Source organism: Diadema antillarum, unplaced genomic scaffold (genome assembly GCF_040938485.1).
Source record: "Diadema antillarum isolate AM-2024a unplaced genomic scaffold, OU_Dant_1.0 seq00000799_RagTag, whole genome shotgun sequence".
NCBI lineage: Eukaryota > Metazoa > Echinodermata > Echinoidea > Diadematoida > Diadematidae > Diadema > Diadema antillarum.
This window is the reverse complement of record NW_027271683.1, coordinates 779,728-798,587: the sequence shown is the minus strand read 5'-3', so window position 1 is coordinate 798,587 and position 18,860 is coordinate 779,728. Positions and strand designations below refer to the sequence as shown.

Genomic DNA, 18,860 nt, shown 5'->3' with positions numbered 1-18,860 from the left:
TTGCTTCAATGCGCATTTCCCATAGACCCCTGCCGGAGTATACTCGGGACTCGTCCTCAACGGGTTAATATCAATAAATTGATTTTATGAGCACAATTAGTGTTGAGAAATGCTAAAAATCATTAATTGAATGAAGAATCAGTATCTTCCATCTTCTTTCTGAAACTAATGAATTTTGAATTGAAGTAAATATTTGTGCTGAAGGACAGGCTTGTGCAAAATTGTGTTCCTATTTGTCATTACCACCAGTTTACTTTGTTGCTGCTGTGCAAGTTTGATAACAGCATCTGAAAAGTTCTTTAATTTGAATGACTGATTGACTTAGCGCAATTAACATAGGGACCAAAATCGAAGGAATTTATAAGCATGAAACTGGCATTGTACTTTGAATGAAGAAAGCAAAAGAGGATATATCTATGAAATTTTCTTTTGGTGCGTAGAACCCTTTTGGTATGCAGATCATGTAAACATCCTATGCCAGGGTGCTACATAAGCACTTGCCCGATTGCCCGGGGCAAGTAAAAATCAAATTCGGGCAAGTGTTTTTGAACAATGAGAACAAATGCTTGCCCGAATTGGGCAAGCAAAAACTTTTGAAGCCACTTTTATGTCACTTATTTCCCCATTAAACTCACAAAGTCAACCATACAGAAGCCAAAAGATAGTGGCTGTTTAGTGATGCAGTGCTCTTTATATTTCATCTCAGCAACATTCCAACACTAATGTGAAGAAGACCTGGTGCAATGCAACAGCAACACTTGATATGACCAAAAATACTCCAATTGTGTTCAAGCATTCACTAACACATTATTTTCTGTATCATTTCCCGATATTTGGGACTTTCTTTTCGGGCAAGTAAAGTTAATGTTGGGGCAAGTGTTTTGCAGCAAGTTTGAAAATCTGCCTGCCCGACTAGGCAAGTGGCAAAATAAAGTTTTGTAGCACCCTGCATGCATGTATCAGGGGGAGTGCCAAATATCCCGATGTAATGCAGCCAAGTAGAAATGAGTCTGCAGTGTTTCTCCTCTTTAGTTTTTTTCTGTGTGAAGGTGGTAGTCAGAAACTCCCCCCCCCCCCCAAAAGATTCTGTATTTGCAAATCTTTTCACATGAGATAAGTCAATATTCACATTTCCAAAGAATTTTTAGTGCGCTCACTAGTTTCATAATGGCAAATGATAGAATGAATCTTAGGTCAGGAAACCTTTATAATTTGCTGATCTGTAATGAAGAATTGCTGATGTAATGCTCAGAACTGATTGATGCTGTTTTCCAGTCCCTCTGAGAATGCCACTATTTTGAGAGAATTCAAGAAGTTTTTCCTGAGCGAAGGTGGTGATTAGAAATCTCCCCCTGGACTGGGCGTTTCTACTCCCTGCTGGACCCATCCTACGCCAAGAACAACATCCCCATCATCGCCTCCGTTTCTGAGCATCAGCCGACCACTTGGAGCTCCTTCTACTTTGACTTGCAGATGCATGTCTTCATGTTTCCAGGTGAGCCGTTAAGAGTCAAACCATGTTGGAGTAGATCTATGTTAGTGTAAATCTGTGCCGATTTCAATAGGGTTCAATTAGTATTTCATGAATAGACTTCAAATCAACTACATTTAGCAGTGAATGTTTCTTTTAATGTTGGAGTAGAGAAAGAAAGTATTGGGATCTAAAATGAGCACAAATTCATGAAAGAATGTCATTGTTCTCAAATACATGTGTATGACCATACGTATATGTGACTGTGCATCACAAAACCAACAAAAAGTCGCTTGCACTGATTTTGTGTGAGGACTCAAAATAGATGAAACTGCTCAACCCAGTCAGTCTGGAGTTTTTCATATTTTCTGAGAGACAAAGTCTTCTACATCATGCTAAGGTTTGGGATCATAAAACAAACCGAAAATTGTGTTTTTAGCAGCTTTTCTACAACACTTTTTATAGAATAGTGTGATTAGATATGTCTGAGAGTCACCTCTTCATGTCTAGAAAAAAAACCTTTATAGCAAAAAAGGCTACTGAAAACTGCTTATCCTGTAGTGGCGAGCCAATGGAGTAAAATGGAGTCTAAAGGGGCCTGAGCTTTCGATCACAGCAGAATCTTCGTCAGAGGCAAAATGACAAACAGGCAGGGAAAGCAATCACATATATAGGACTTCACACAACAGGAACAGTCAGGGACAGGCTAGGGACACAGAACAAAGAAAACAAAGGAGGGGTAGGAGGTCATGGGCAAGGAGCCCTACAGGTAAAGGGAGGGGGATTAGAGCAGGAGGGTGGACAGACAAAAGGCAGAGGAGGGTCAGTGATGATCCTGAGGACCAAGGGGGCAAGCATTGAAGGAAAAGGAAGAATAGGGAGGTAACATCAAAGAAGATAAGGAACAACAGAGCAATAAAAGAAAGGTGAAAGGAAAAGAGTGAAATAGTAACAGCAAGGGGAAGGGGGGGGGGGGGGGGCGGGGGAGCTGAGCAAACAGCGAGCCCTAATAGGTGTACCAAGAGGAGGTAATGTAAAGCACATACGAAAAGGGGGGGGGGGACACAAAATCCAAGGGAGAGAAAAATGTTTATATGTTGATAAGCAGGCATAAATGGGCATAGTAAACACAAATATGTATAAACACAAGCAAATACAAGTGTGTGTATGTGAAGGTAGAAAAAGGCTGTATAAAAGAGACTCTGACAAGCAGAAGGAAGCAGTTGGGAATAAAAGGGTCTGCAATTGGAAAAAGTGCGACCAAAGAACAAAATAGAATTAGAATTAGAAAAGAACACAGTGGTTCAGACTGTGTCTGGACGAGTGCCTAAAGATTCAATGCCCTGTAGAGTCATATCATTGATGGAATGATTGGGAAGATTGAAATGGTGGCCCACTGGAGTATCGAGCTTGGCTGTGTTGACGGTAGATCTGTGTCCATAGAAAGCATCTTTTGAGTGTTGTCTTGGTTTCCCCAACATACTGGATCCTACAGACTCTGCAAGTGATGAGATACATGACATTAGTGGTAATACAAGTGATGTTGCCCTTGATGTGGTGAGTGAGGGTGAGAGCGGCCGGTAGAGTTGCTGGTGAAAGAGTCACTCTCGTGGATGTGTATGCTACAAATGATGCACCTGCTGGCTGAACATTTGAATGTGCCATGCTGTAAGAGAGAATTGTCAGTGAGGGAGGGTACTTCAGCATGAACGATGAGATCCTTGAGGTTGTGGGGGCGTCGGTATGCCAGGATGGGAGTATCTGCGAGTGAGACAATGTGGTGATCAACAAAGAGGGAGATGTTCTCTGTTGGGGAACCATTTCCAGAGAGGATGGGGTGACCAGGATTGCCAGGTTTGTGGATCTTGGGGAGGAGATAGAATCGGGTAGGTTTGGCATTAATAGGGGAGAGAAATTTGTGAGCCTTCTTGGTGAGGTGATCGTGTTCCTTCATGTCATCGAGTGTCGACTGGATCTGTTGGGAGAAATCATGGGTGGGATCAGAGTCAAGGAGTGTGTAGTGGGAAGTGTGTAGTGCTCAGCCCCCCCCCCCCCCTTCTCCTTGCTGTTACTATTTCACTCTTTTCCTTTCTTCATCCCTCTGTTGTTCCTTATCTTGTTTGATGTTGCCTCCCTATTCATCTTTTTCCTTCAATGGTTGCCCTCATGGTCCTCAGGATCATCACTGACCCTCCTCTGCCTTTTGTCTGTCCACCCTCCTGCTCTAATCCCCCTCCCTTTACCTGTTGGGCTCCTTGCCCATGACCTCCTACCCTCTCCTTTTGTTTTCTTTGTTCTGTGTCCCTAGCCTGCCCCTGACTGTTCCTCTTGTGTGAAGTCCTTATATGTGATTGCTTTCCCTGCATGTTTGTCATTTTGCCTCTGACGAAGATTCTGTTAGGATCGAAAGCTCAGACCCCTTTTGACTCTTAAGAAAACCCTTTACACACTCTGTATTTTCAAATCTAATAACTTTTGAAAGGATGAAGCTAAAGCTTTGCAAGTTGGTATTAGTCATGGATGGAATGTGTTTATAGAGCATGCTCAATTTCAGCTTAATCTGATAATCCCTTCATTGTCATTGCTATGAAGTTTTACATCCTCTTTTTTTGTCCCATTCATTGTACTTAGCTCATGGTCAGATGAAGCGCTTGAATAGACCCCTTCAGAGCCTCTTTTCTCATTTCACACTTTTCCAGAGTGTGTGCTTTCTTTCCAATATTTAGATAAGTTAGGAGAGTCCATTTGACTTAAGTTATACATCATTTTAAAGCTTAAAATCTGCTCTTTCAGAAGCTGCTCTTACTAGAAATCCATGTCTGGCGACTTTTTGTTGGTTTTGTGATGCAGGGTCACTTATGTAACATAATCTTATTTGTCTTTTTCTGTTTTTTTAAAGATTTTTCTTGAGGGCAGAGGGCAATGATTGCACTTTTATGATAATGTCTGGTTAACTATTATTCTGTCTTTGTAAACTGAATTAATACTCGAGGTGCTGTGTTTGATGATTTTGTCTTATGTAGGCTTGCTTTCTCCCTGCTGCTTGGCAGTTTGTTTGGTTTTTGCTTGTTTGTTGTTTTTTACAAGTCTGAACAAATGTCCATTGGGAATCACATGTTTCCATTAACTTTTTGGGTATCATTGCTATTGTGTGTGACGTTATAAAGCTTCATTAACTGAGCCTGATTGTTTTACCCACTTTGATTGGGAGGGGTTGAATTTGCAATCAAGAACTTCAACATTAGAATAAGAAATAAGTGTGCTCTGTTTTTGAAGAGCAAATTTAGCAATGTCCCATCTTGGAAAAGAAAAAGAAAACATTTTCTCTGTAGAAATGGAGGCAATATTTTTTTGCGTGTTTTATCCCATTCTCTTTTTTATGTGTGTGAATATGGTGGATATTCACGAATATGATGGATTTTACTCAGCGTAATGTAGGGGAGACAGATTTAGATACAACTGAAAGGAGATGGTCACTTGGTTTCTCCCTCGTCAATAGCTCAGTTGTCTGTATGTTGCTTTATTTTTACTCTGCTGGAACAATATGTGACCGGCTACAACAAAAGGATCAGAAAGTCGGGGGTGGACAATTTTCTGAAAATGGGATGACATTATTCCCTTACTCTTCTACTTTAATTTCATATATAACACAACTCAGAAAAGTAGTCAGTTGCGAAGATATCGATGATTTTATTAGCGCATGTCAAGTGGTTGAGGAAATCAGAGTTTCGAAAAAAAAAGTTTTCCTTTCAACGCTATCATGATCAAGGGAAGGCAAGACAGTTTTCACCGCTTGACAATGGAAAGCATGCTCCTAGCGACCTCCGCGATGTTCATTCAAGCTTAGCGCCAGCAGTCTACGCACGAGCAATCAGTAATTAGGATGCCACGCACTGACCAATAAGATCACTTCCTCGTTGCTAAGGGCGGAGTCTAGCTGCGGCGCTAAATCCAAATCTTTGGACACGTTGCTGTTACATTGAAAGTCGGAAAATCATGGCCCCAAAAAATGCTGATTTCTTGCCTTTTCTTTGATCATTTAGCTTCAAAATTTCGGCAGATGATAGACAAAATATTAGACCACAAAATTATGCCAAAAACAAATTCGATTGTTTTGACCAATTTTGATGATGTGACTTTAAACTCGATTTTCTCGGCTCAACCGTCAGCGACTTTACGATCCTTTTGTTGTAGCGGGTCACATATAGATGAATTGTGGTATTTAGAGTGACATTTGGTTCCCCCCTATCTGTGTATGTTTTATTTCTTTGTAGTGGGCATGTACTACTGCTTCATCAAGCTGACTGATGCAAACATCTTCATCATCCTGTATGGTATCACCAGTCTCTACTTCTCGGTGAGTATGCAGGGCTCTGCTGCCGCAGTCTTGACACTCTCAACACAGATAATGCATACAAAGAAAAGTCTGTCTTATGTTGTGCATGGAGAGTGCCACATCTTCTTCACCCAGTGTTTGTGAAAGCCCCTTCTTCTGTTTACACAAACCTGAATAATAGAATGTCCCTGGATAGTGCAAACAGAGAATGTGATGGAAGGAAATGGAATACAAAGGAGAAAGCAAAAGAGAGAGAGAGAGAGAGAGAGAGAAAGAAAAAAAAAACCCCACAAACTTGTCTGTCTGTGTGTGTGTGTGTGGGTGTGCGTGTTTAAGAGGGGGAGAGCCCACTAGACCAAGCAAGACCAAGGCCAAGATGAAAAGAGGCGACACTTGAAAGAAGTACAAATAAAGATACAAAAAGGAGTGTTTGTCATGTCTGTTCACTCGAGTCTGCTCAACATAAATGCATTCAGACTATTGACTTAAGGAAACAGAAGTTTATGCTTAATTTGGCTTCCATAGACATCATTTCAGGCAGTAGTGTTTTTCTCAAACAAAGAAGACAGTTCATGAAACTGTCAAAACCTTGGTGAGAAATGCTGCATGTAGAAGGTGAAACACTGTTATATTTGGTTGGGGATCTGCCAGATGAGTATTATATTACTGATTGCTTTAGTGAATACATACAAATGAATTTCAAAAACACATAGTATCTCTAATGAATTCACCCCAACCAGAGATGTCCACATTGTCTTGCTGTGGCATCAGTACAGCGGACAAGATATAATCAGATGAGTCTGTACAGGTGTAGTTACTAGGATATCACCCTTTGGCACAATTACCTTGTCTATGAATGTATCAATGTAAACATAATTTGTTACTTAAGGGACAATTGCCCCTGTGTTTCCCCAAAACAGATCTTGTAACTACTCTCCATAACCGCAAATACAGTGTATGAGAACAATCAAGAGACAGGAAGAAAAAAAGAAAAGGTCACAGATTTATTATTATTTTTATAATTTGTTATGGGTCAGAAAATCCCCCTAGGTTATTCATGAATGGTGTGTGAAGGTCAAACCATGGGTGGGATTTTTAAAATAAGTGTTGAGCAAATTTGGTGGGAATTCTAAATGCACTTCTCAAATTTCAATTTGATTTTTTGAATTGAGGGGATGGGGCAAAATCCCAGTAGTTACACATGTATGTTATTCTACCAAATATGGCACATGAATAAAGCATAACTGGACATCAAACTCTTAACCGAATCGAAAGAGCTACTGTAAACAACAACAACAAAATGCAACAGGAGCAGCATCAATGAAAAGTGCATGTAAGTGAGTAGAGTCATATTTTGTGAAAAGGTAATTCTACGTGCAAAGAAAATATTGCTTCAAGCATGGGGCATTTGATGTCCATGGGTCAAGACCATTATTAGAGTAGCTGGACAGCTTCTATTTTTTTCTACCAAGCCAACACTTCTTTCTCTAGTAATGCAAACTTGGCAAGCTTTCCCTCCTCAACTCCTAACCAACTAAAAACCTGTCTCCCCTGCTCCTTCTTCAGGGCGTGATGGTGCGTCTCATGCTGGTCCTGGCCCCAGTCATGTGCATCCTGTCCGGAATCGGCATCTCCTCCGTCCTCAATAACTACATGAAGAACCTGGACATCGTCAAGGCAGAGAAGAAGTCCACCAAGAAGGAGTATGGCGACAACGCCTACCCCATCAAGAACGAGGTATAATGTATGAGCGAGGTCCTTGCTACGTATCAGGGCAATTACCCCCCCCCCCCCCCCCCCCCCCAATTGCCCCACGGCTAAATTCTGGTTAGTGGTAAGGTTAGAGTAAAGGTTAGGGTTATGTTTAAGGTTAGGAGTTTGGGTGAGGGTTAGGATTAGGTTCAGGATTAGGATTAGGATTAGGGCCAGGGGAAGGGTCAGAGGTAATTACCCAGGGGGTAATTGCCCTAGACCCCCTTGCTACCCTTGGGGGGGGGGGGGGGAGAGGGGTGGGGGACGATAAAATGGAAAGAAAATGAAAAGAAATTGAATTTTTGCCTGGAATATCTTATTGTACACTTTGTTCTAACTTTGTGATGTTGCAGTTTAAACACTGACCAAGATATCTTGTATCAAGGAATCATTTATCCTCCGTGATGCTTCGTTGAATGAATTCCGTGGTTTTGCATGGACCTTTGACCCCACATTGAGCTCCGTTTACCTATTAGCAGATCTGCAAGTCATCACTTGTGTTGATAGACAGTATAAAGTCATGAGATGGAATCTTAGTTGATATGAATCCCTTAATTCTAATCTATTTGACACAATTGTTTATTTGATTAATTAATTTGTCAACTTGATTTGTGATTTGATTTTTAAACTGATTATCTATCAAACTTACTCTATTTATTTCCTTTTTATGTGGGGGAGGGGGGAGGGGAGGGCGACTTAAAGAGCTGTTTTCACACAGAGACAAACTATTGGTCAGGAGATTTGTAATTTACAATATATTGGTTTGTTTGTATTGTGTGTGTGTGTTTGTGGGGAAGGAGAAGTTATGTTATTATTATCACTATATTATGATGATGATGACGATGATGATGATGATGATGATGATGATGATGATGATGGAGTTAATGTTTGTTAAAGACTTCCATCTTTACTATCCTATCCTTGCTAGGTTGCCTCTGCCATCGTGCTTCTCGTCACTTTCTTCCTCATCACCTACACCTTCCACTGTACCTGGGTCACCTCCGAGGCTTACTCCTCCCCGTCCATCGTCCTCTCGGCCCGGGCGGGAGACGGTGGCCGCATCATCTTTGACGACTTCCGTGAGGCGTACTACTGGTTGAGGCAGAACACTCGTGAGGTACGAGCCTTGCATCACACATATCGCTGTTGGGGGCGACAAAACCTCGTATCTCAAAAATGTCAGATGTTCAGGAGAGTGAAAAAAACATGGCAGCCAAAGCACTATTAAACAAATGGGATCACTTTTCCTTTGGCATCCTGTGGTGACTTTATATTTAGGGTAAGATAGCTAGGATTTGCCCAAGACATCACCTAACTGATTATCTAACAATTGATTGAAAAAAAAAGAAGTGATTTTCACCAGAATTTGAGATACAAGGTCATGTCACCCCAGTTACAATATGTAGTTCTTGTAAACTTTCTGCACTTTGACTTATGCATTTTTCTCACTCTCCCAAAGAGTCAGTGAATGTAAAAAGAATAAACGGCCTGAGGAAAATCATTTGATTACAGGCATGGGAGTTAAAAAATCAAGAGTTTTTCTTGTTTGTTTGTACGGGGCATTACGTCACAAGAGATGTCATACATTTCATGTTCTACATAGAATATACCTTTAATGATTATGTTATCTCTTAGAGATCAGCCATGCCTGGTGACACTTATGCCTGTGACTGATAGATACTGTATTTTGATGAAGATGAAGATACCATGATACAAATAATGTATCAAATAGATAAATCGTTTTTAAAAACATTGACACCAACTAGCTGCTGTGTGTCTTCAACCACTTTTGATCTGATTTACTGTTAGTGTGTCATGAATTCTGGAAAGTGTGTGCGCGTGACCTTTTCAAAAATTAGTTTTCTTTGCTCAATACTCTATATCCTAAGTTTTTGTTGATTTCTTCTCCATCACATTTGGCAGGATGCAAAGGTGATGTCATGGTGGGATTACGGTTATCAGATAACAGCCATGGCGAATCGGACAATATTAGTGGACAACAACACATGGAATAATACACATATTTCTCGTGTTGGGCAGGTGAGAACTCAACCAACCACATCATTTCATAGCTGAAGAATACAGTGGACTCCCTTTATAATAAAGTCCTAGGGACCAAGTGTTTTCTTTTGTTACATCGAAATTTCATTATAAGTAAACAATTAAACAATACAAAAACAGTTTGTGGATAATGTTGCTGCCTGAATTTTTACTTCGTTGTAACCAGAATTTCGCTATAATCGTGTTCGTTTTAACGGGAGTGCGCTGCACTAAATATTTGCTTAATGATGTAGTTAGTGTATACAGTACAGATTTTATAGGGTAGTTGTTCTTTGATCGTATCAACATGTAATAGGAAAACAAAGAGGTAGGTCTATATCTTGTCTTTATAGGAGGGTAAGAAAGCGAGAATGTTTGTGTTGTGTTTATTTTGGTTTCTATTAATTTCTGTCTTCTTCCTCGCTTTGCTCTCTCTCTCTCTCTCTCTCCCTCTCCCTCTCTCTCTCTCTCGCTTTCTCTTGCCTCTCTTGTTCTCTCTCTATCTCTCTCTCTTGCTGCCTGTCTTCAACTGTGTCTTTCATAATATGATCGTCAAGAGGCCTGTTATGTAATGTCTTAACTATTTTCATGTGCTTAAAGTCAACAGCAAAATCATTCTAACCTGAGTTTTCGGTTCTTACCAGAGTTTTTCTCAGGTAAAAAGTTTGATGCAGCAGGCCTAAAGTTTCTTCATTCTGCTATATGAATGTCTGTAGTCAATAGTTTGTTTTCAATCAAATTTCATCCAAGCACCAGAAAATAAATCGTTAGAATAATTTTCCTTCCAAACTCTGGAATTGTCCATAGAGTTTATACATTTAGTACTTCAAACGTTTATACTTTTAAATAAAGTATGTAAGGAATGGCATGAGTATGACCTGACTTTCTCAATCTTGGAGGGAATTTGATTCCCCACATTTTATCAAGAGTTACAACCAATTTTCCTTGTAGCCGGTGTATGTCTCATGTGTAATAACAGTGATACTGCTCTCTCCATAGGCAATGGCATCCCCTGAAGACAAGGCCTACGAGATCATGAGAGAGCTTGACGTGGACTATGTTCTGGTCATTTTTGGTGGACTCATCGGCTACTCGTCGGACGGTAAGTGACGAGATGCATGAATGTACGGTCATCCTCGCGTAAGTCAACCTTGGACAAGTAAGAAATATTGGTGAAGTCGAAGAAAAATTCTATCCTGGACTGATAAGATTATATCATATAGTCTATATGCACAGTCACCGTCACTTAAGTCTTAGGATTTTCTATGGTCCCCTTGGATTCAACTTGGGCAAGATAAACTGTATGTGAGTGACTATGTGTAAATGTGTTTGCCAGTAACTAACTGTAAATGTGGATATTTCCGTGCGACTAATTTTTCGCGCTTGACCTGATAAGAAGAGTTTCGTGTGTTTTCAATTCTGCGGAATCAAGAATGGAAGTACAGGAACATTCGTATGGGAAGCAAAAATATTTGCGTGCTTCTATTTTTGCACTAGCTTTTGGTTGCACAAAAATTTCAACAACACGAAAATTTCCACTAACAGTACAAGGCAAATACTGATATACTTGAATGAGGAATCATTATTTGTTGTTGGTTGAATTCAGCTATGTGTATGTGCAATTTGGCTAATCGATGGTAGTAAAATGTTAACAGCTAAAAATTTGAAAAGATGTTGTACGTGTAATTGGGATATTTAGTAGATATGTTACGTACACACAGACATGCCAGATCTCCTTGATTCTGTGGGATATTCTCCAAAGACTTGAATATGTCTTCAGGTTCAAACCAAAAAAAAAAAGAAATATCAAAGCCTCCATAATATGAGGATTATTTTCACCTATTGAGATGCACGTAACACACGTCTATCTCCCTGATTTTTGTTGTTGTCGTTATTTTTAACCTCCATGGTTTTGATATTGTATTCTTACAGCCCTGTTCCTGGTAGTTGTTGAAAGAGACTGTTGACAGTATTTTATATTGTTCTCTCTTACTGTTGTGGGTGTCTTGTTTTTCAGATATCAACAAATTCCTCTGGATGGTTAGGATTGGCGGCAGTACAGATACTGGAAAACACATTAAAGGTAAATAAACTTTGTCCAACCTACTCATTTCTGTTTGCCTACAATGTCATATCAGAAGTTGTTATGCTGGCAAAGTGTAAACAAAATGTTGCATTGTCCCCCTTTGGCATGTTTGATTGACTCACATGGACTTGTGCTTTTGTCAATTTGTCCTTCAGGTAGGATGTAAATTTGGTTTTATTCTGCAAACATTTAATCTCTATGAATGTCGAAGAGGTCCCTTTTCACTTCCAGGAAAGTGTACCTGAAGTTAAAGGCAAACAGAGATATGATTGTAATAAATCCCTTTGACATAATGGTCCCTGGATGATAAGACGTCATATCTCAGCTGGCACATGAATCATTAACCTAACTCAGTTTTGAATATCAAAAATACTGATTTCAGTTTGAAAACATGGCAGTTATTTATGTAATCCAAATCAGTGATTCTAAGTTGTTGATGTGAATATTGATGTTATTTTGCAAAAAAGTTGCAAAAATCAGAATGCCTTGCTAAGAAATTCAAGATTTTTGATGTACAAGGTCTTGTCACCCAGAGAAGATACTGTCAAACCTGTCTATAGCGACCAACTGCCGTATGTGACCACTAAACACAATTCCCCCAAAGAGAAAAGCCATGTTAACGACCCTGTCTGTAGTGGCCACCAGTCTATAACGGCCATTTTTTTTTTCGTCTCCCTTGGGTGACCACTATAGACAGGTTTGACTGTATATGAAATAAAAGTGAAGTACACCCTGATTATTTTGACTTGCTTGTTACTTTGTTACAGAGTGGGACTACTACACGCCTCACGGAGAGTTCCGCATTGACAGGGATGGCTCTCCTACGTTGCTCAACTGCCTCATGTACAAGATGTGCTACTACCGCTTTGGCAGGGTCTACACCGAAGCAGGTCAGTCTTTACTCTCTCTCTCTCTCATCTCACTGTCTTGATAGTGAACATTACTGCATCTCAACCTGACAGAACTTCATTCACAAAGGGACTGGTTAGGTTTTAGTCCAAAAGGTTTGATATTCAGAAGTAACCATGCTGAAAACGACGTGGGTTTGGTGGGTGGAATAAAATTTCGCACAAGTTTTTGAAGATTGTAGAATTCTTACTCTGCCATCACAGGTATTTGTATAAGCATGTGGTGCTGTCATTATTGCAAGGTTGTTTCTTGTCGAGAGCCAAGAGCCAATGATGTTCCTCATTATCAACTTTTAATGAACAGTTGTGATGTGGTTTGATTAGTTATTTGATCAGGAAAGAAACAATAGAAAGAATCTAGCCAAGTATCCAGTAGTTCTTCCCAGAAAGGATTTGAACTAAAGCAATTCCACTGTTGCATAGTAGACTGGGATGCCTCTGCCCTCTCCAACATGTACATATGCCCTCAAAGTGTGGACCGTCATTACATCAGGAATGTGAGACCTAAGAGTTTAATCTCATTTCAGAGTTTTTTAGTCTTCCCCAAACCCATCTTTTTGTGATTCAACTGGATCGAAATATTTACAGTTTAATGCACTTCAGACTTTTTTCTTCTTCAGAGGTTTCAGATTTTTTTTTTTTAATTTCTTTTTTCTCTCTGCAAGTACTCTCATACCCCTGTGAAATGTTGATGTTAACTCCTCTTGACCTTTGGCATTGAAGATTGACCTTCAAGCCCTGTTGCATGGTGGGACATTTTTCCCCATTTGTTGTTATTCCTCCCATCAAATTTACATTCCTGTTTGACTTTAAACTGTGCCAGAAAAATTTTCACATTAAAAGCATTATTTACCATCTGCAGATGAAACAAAAACCCAGCTTTACTGAATAAAATAGTTTCAAAATGTGAGTTGGGGATAGAAACAACCAATGTAAAAATGTTAATCAGTATAATCAATGTTGAGTATTGTCAGATAAACAAAATGTGAACAATAGTTGTAATAAAATTGTTTCTATGATAAACCATCTACAGTTATGGTTTATTGAGAAAAATAGTGATATCTCCTTAGATTTTAGGCTTTATTGTAAAATCTTTATATGGTAGGATGCTTTGTGATACAACTGACCGACACATAGTAAGTATGCATCAAATGTGATCTTGAATGTTTTTGAAATCATGGCTCCCAATGGTAAACAATACCTTTAATTTTTGTTGTAGTTTAGACATGATATGGGTGGATAGATAAATGGATAGACAGACAGTACTTAAGATTAAGGTCTCCGGCAGCCTGTGGGGATGGAGGCAGAATAAAAGTAATAATAGAGGGCAGCCCTATTTTTGTGTCATTATATCACTAATTTGGCATTCTTGGTCTTGTATCCTATGGACAATGCTGCATAAAAAGTATTTATTGGGGTTGTTGAACTCGGCAGTAAAGTCATAAACATGATATGGAATGTTTGATGAGTGCTGTAAAATATGATAAGAAGGGACATATTGAGTCTTTTGTAAATTGATAGATACTTGAAATTGCTATGCCCAAAGTAATAAATTGTAAATTGAAAAGTGTATGTGTTCAAAGTCTGATTTAAGCTACCTACATTATTGCAGTCACAATGACTTTTTAAAAGAAGCTGCTAGTCCATGACCACACTGTACAGAGTGATACACAGCGTATATAGAGGAGTACTGCATTTATCTTGTTTGATTAACAAATTGATGCACGCAGTTTAACCTGTACCACTGTCCATTATTTGCCTGTGCATCATTTTTGAAAAAAAAAAAGATTGCATTTTGTTCTGTAGAGCCTTTGGACTATCTTGCATCCTGCTTCAATTTTAATCTGAACAAGAATTAATTCTGAAAAGCACTGATCACTATGAAACATTTCACAAGTATATGTAAAAGCAATTTACCGAGTATACTCAGGACTCGTCCTCAATGAGTTAAGAACAACAACAACAACACAACAACTCTAGAAACCTAGATTCAATTATTTTGTGTTATGAGGACCTCCTGTGTCCAAGATGAATGTCCAGAGCTTAATCATGACACCTGTGTGCAATAATTTCTTCCTGTAGTAGAGGCTGACTCTGCAAGACACCCTCAGATGCTAGAAGTAATATCCCCTTGATATCAAGATGTCTGTGATACCTCTCCCCAACACACACGCACACACACACACACACAGACACACATTTACGCGTCTATGGTGGAAATCACGGACATGTTTTGCCCACAAGAATTTTACCACATAACCGAGGACCCGTGTGTAAGTAGGAATCTGGTCAACCGAGGACTCATTCATATATTGCCATACAACCGAGGACTTTTTACAGTAATGTTAATTGAGGACCTACAAACATGTACAGTGTACCCCTACATGCAAAAGCGGACCATCTGGAATGGTCTGCGAAACAAGGACATCCTCGGTTTGCTGACTGTCCTTGGTCTTAAATGTAAAGTTTGTGTGTATGTCCTCGTTTTCCACCTTTGGTAAGTGCAACACACACACACACCAAAGCAAAAGAAGAAGAAGAAGAAGAAGGAGGAGGAGGAGAAGAAGAAGGAGGAGGAGGAGGAGGAGGAGGAGGAGGAGGAGAAGGAGGAGGAGGAGGAGGAGGAGAAGAAGAAGAAGAAGAAGAAGAAGAAGAAGAAGAAGAAGAAGAAAAAAAAAAAAGATGAGTCAGAAAGGTCTTATTTGGTGGGGATTTGGGATACCCTCTGCCTGTTGTGACATTCATTGAGGGAGTATTGTGAAAGAGATTGCTGGGAAAAGAATCACCTGTCATGACAACCCAGTTGATGCTTTGGAGACATTCAGACCATGACTTCAAGAGACTCGGCAGAGCATTATGAAAAAGAAAGAATGATTTATCCGATTCACACAAATGGATTCTCATGCAAGAGTCTTTAGCTAGTAATTGCTAATAAGTGCCCAGGCCTCTACTCACCCAGCAGTGACTGTTCAAGTTGAGTGGGCAGGTGGGCGAGTGGGCTTTATGCAAGAGAATCCACTAGCAATAGTTTGCTGTGCAGGGTTTATTGACTTGAAGTTACAAGCATATTTACCTAAGTTAGCCTCTCATGTATTAAAGGGATGGTGTAGTTTCAGTTGAGATGGGTTTTCATGTTTCCAACTTTTTTTTCTCTCTTTTTTTTGTGGGATAAAGAGAAACCACTTTCTGAAATATGAAAGAGGATATCATTCTAAGAGGAATTCAAAGTTGATGAAAATTGGTTTTAAAATGGCTGAGATATATCTGAAGCAAAGCTATTCTCATATAAGGTGGGACCCACCTATTATGAGGGCCACTTTGTTTCACTTTGTTTTTGGATATCAGCTATTTGATAAACTGATCTGCATCAAATAAACTTTGACTTCCTCTGGAAATGATATGCTCTTTAACATTTTATGGAGTAGTTTCTGATCTCACAAAAGTTGAAAGCTGAGTCCTTACCTCAACCAGTACTATGCTATCTCTATAACACTGTTCTCCCACAGTGCCCTGCCATTATCACTCCAGCATTGCCAGGTACCCAGTATCCATTTTATAACATCACACCTGGAGGTCATGAGGGTTATTTTTATGAGTAACACATTGTGTTTACGGAGGAGCAGTCTGGGCAGGATTTGAACCCTAGACATTCTGTTTACTTTTCAAACCTTTGGTCTTCTCCACAATGCCATGGTGCTAACCACATACACTGTATGGCTTTCCCATTTACGATGCTGCCGAGACAGACTGCGTGTTTTGTGTGTAGTTTTCATAATAAACATGAGGGATGAATTGCTTTCAAAGATTTTCAGTGTTTCTATCATGCTTATTTTCAGCGTGTTTTTAAGTTTCATCATAAAAGCCAAGAATTGTCTATCTCTTCACTTTGAAAAGTGCATTGAAGTGTGATTATTGTTGCCCCATACAATAAGTTCCCCCCAGGTTCCATCTCCTGTATAGTGTGTTTTGCCTTCAGCATGATTGTGATAGGTGCAGTCTATTCTGGGAGTTCAGGAATTAAGATAAATGAAGCATGCCCTGTGCATATTTGAATACTTTTTTTTTTCTTTTGTCACACTGCTTTTGTTGATAGGAGTCCTTGCGTGCTAGCCAGATCTGTTAAAGTTCATGTACACTAGATAATACATTTAATTTGGTACAAGGTACGGTACACCTTTTATTTTCGACACGAGCCAGTGTTGATCAGTGTGACATGACAGATTTTTTGTCTGATATCTATTAACAGTGCTATAAGCTTTATCTCTTCTATCAATGACCTTGAATTGTACATCATTGACATAAATCATTTTTAGACTTTGCATGTCAGTAGTGCACTCGAGCTTGATAATTTTGTGTGTTATCACCTTGATGTACAGAAATCATATGGAGAGAAACGTGTTTTGATAGATAAAGTTGTAACCACACTTCCTGCGAGTAACACTCTGGCCATGTCCTCTCCACTGGACCTTTGCCTTTTTTCATCTCGCTACATCAATGCAGGGCTCTAAGACTTTGGTCTGACTGTACACATGTGTTGTCACGTGTGTATAGGACTGTGTCCAAGAGTCCAATAAATTATCAAATCATCGGCTGAGTATGAGAGGGCGATTTTAGGTGCCTCGAACACTGGTTGTAGTGGCAAATTTACCCCTTAATCTCAGCTGAAGAAATAATGTCTCTCCAGTTTGGTAGAACTCTGTCACAAGGGCAGGCCCTTGTCGCTATAAAAGGGTTTGTTAGGGACAGATCTGCTAATTGCCACATTTCCTAAGGATATGGGGGGGGGGGTGTTCATATTTGGACATTGTATGCAGATACCTATTAAGATGGCAGCTGTAATAAAGTAGCTCCATTTGCCCCTCTAATGGGATTTGATAGAAAAGAAGAGAAACCACTACATCATCTTCTTCAGTGTGCGTGATCAGATTGTATTAAAATTGCCAGAGGCATCAAGATGCATGAGAACTGGTTTGCAGAGTGTTTCAAAAGCATTCTGTAGTCATTATTCCCATGGGGACCTTATAGACAGGTTTCCTCATGGCCAGCGTACATGAAGTTTGTTTGAAGTCGGTCTTCTCGCTGTCCAGCTGTAGCACTGTGATACTCGTATAAGTTTGTCCTCAATGTGTAAATGCCCTCATCAGTAGAATGACTAATTGTGTTTGTAATGCCCCCCAGCAATGTTATAACTATTTAGCTGAAGAAATGAAGAGTTTGATTGCAAAATGGGCTTAAGTGCCATGATTAAACATTTATAAGTGAGTCCATAATCAGATAGAGCAAACTTAACCCATTGAAAACGGGCTGATTTTGCTACAACACCCATTTCCCATAGACGCCTGCTTGAGTATACTTGGGACTTGTCCTCAATGGGTTCAACCTTTCGAGTGAATCTGTACTTGTGACATACCAATGAAAATTCTTCAAGTTATGATTAAAAGAAAGTGTCATATTTTCTAATTGTTTTCCTTGTTTATCAGCAGCTTTAATCGCAAATATCTCAAATTGTCAAGACATGAGTTAAATAATTTTTCCAATGAAACTTTTCTAATATTTTTGAGGGTATTAGAAGGGAATTAAAGTTTGATTATCTTTAGGTTCCTGGGGCTCTTTTTTTCTGACCACAGTCTATATTCATGTAGTTACCAAGTATGAAAGAAGATACATAAAAGAAAAACAATAAGGATGTTACTGAAGTAATGTTTGTTAGTATTTTTTTTTGTTCTTTTTTCCAGGCAAACCCACTGGCTACGACCGTGTGAGAGATGCTGAAATTGGCAACAAAGATTTTGAGCTGGATGTCTTGGAAGAAGCCTATACCACAGAGCACTGGCTTGTTCGAATCTACAAGGTGAAAGATTTAGACAACAGGGGCCTGTAGTCTTAGCGTAAATTCTTTTAGTAGTTTATGAAGAGTGATGCAGAATTTTAGAGCATTCCATTTCTTCTCATATTGGTAGTGGTGGGTTCTTTCTTCATCCATTTCTGTTCACTTTTAAATCTGCAGATCTGTACTATTTTCTTTTTTCCATTTTTCTTTTCTTTTTTTCCATCCAAAGGGCCTGTGTATGAAACAAAAACTGCTCCTAAATAAGCAAACTGGTTCATAAGCAATGGTATTTCTTTAGTCATTATTTTGGAACTACACATAAAAGATTATAAAGTTACAGAGCTGTCACTGTTTTGAAGATTGTTGGACACATTATCTCCTGGAAAATGTTTGATGAGGTTGTGACCTCATGACCTGTATTGCATTTCACTATGACA

The 18,860-nt window shown here is 39.4% G+C and overlaps 1 protein-coding gene across 1 annotated transcript in view; it reads left to right on the top strand.

The window, feature by feature from the left end:
* The window catches only part of LOC139739480 (dolichyl-diphosphooligosaccharide--protein glycosyltransferase subunit STT3A-like), a 34,309-nt gene extending 15,814 nt beyond the window's left edge, over positions 1–18,495 (top strand). The window contains exons 8-16 of the mRNA XM_071650084.1: positions 1,343–1,495; positions 5,746–5,828; positions 7,374–7,544; positions 8,488–8,676; positions 9,483–9,599; positions 10,599–10,701; positions 11,617–11,682; positions 12,453–12,575; positions 18,329–18,495. Of these exons, the coding sequence (XP_071506185.1) occupies positions 1,343–1,495; positions 5,746–5,828; positions 7,374–7,544; positions 8,488–8,676; positions 9,483–9,599; positions 10,599–10,701; positions 11,617–11,682; positions 12,453–12,575; positions 18,329–18,474 (1,151 nt within the window). The 3' untranslated portion in view covers positions 18,475–18,495. The remainder of the gene's footprint in view (positions 1–1,342; positions 1,496–5,745; positions 5,829–7,373; positions 7,545–8,487; positions 8,677–9,482; positions 9,600–10,598; positions 10,702–11,616; positions 11,683–12,452; positions 12,576–18,328) is intronic.
* The last annotated feature ends 365 nt before the right edge of the window (positions 18,496–18,860 follow it).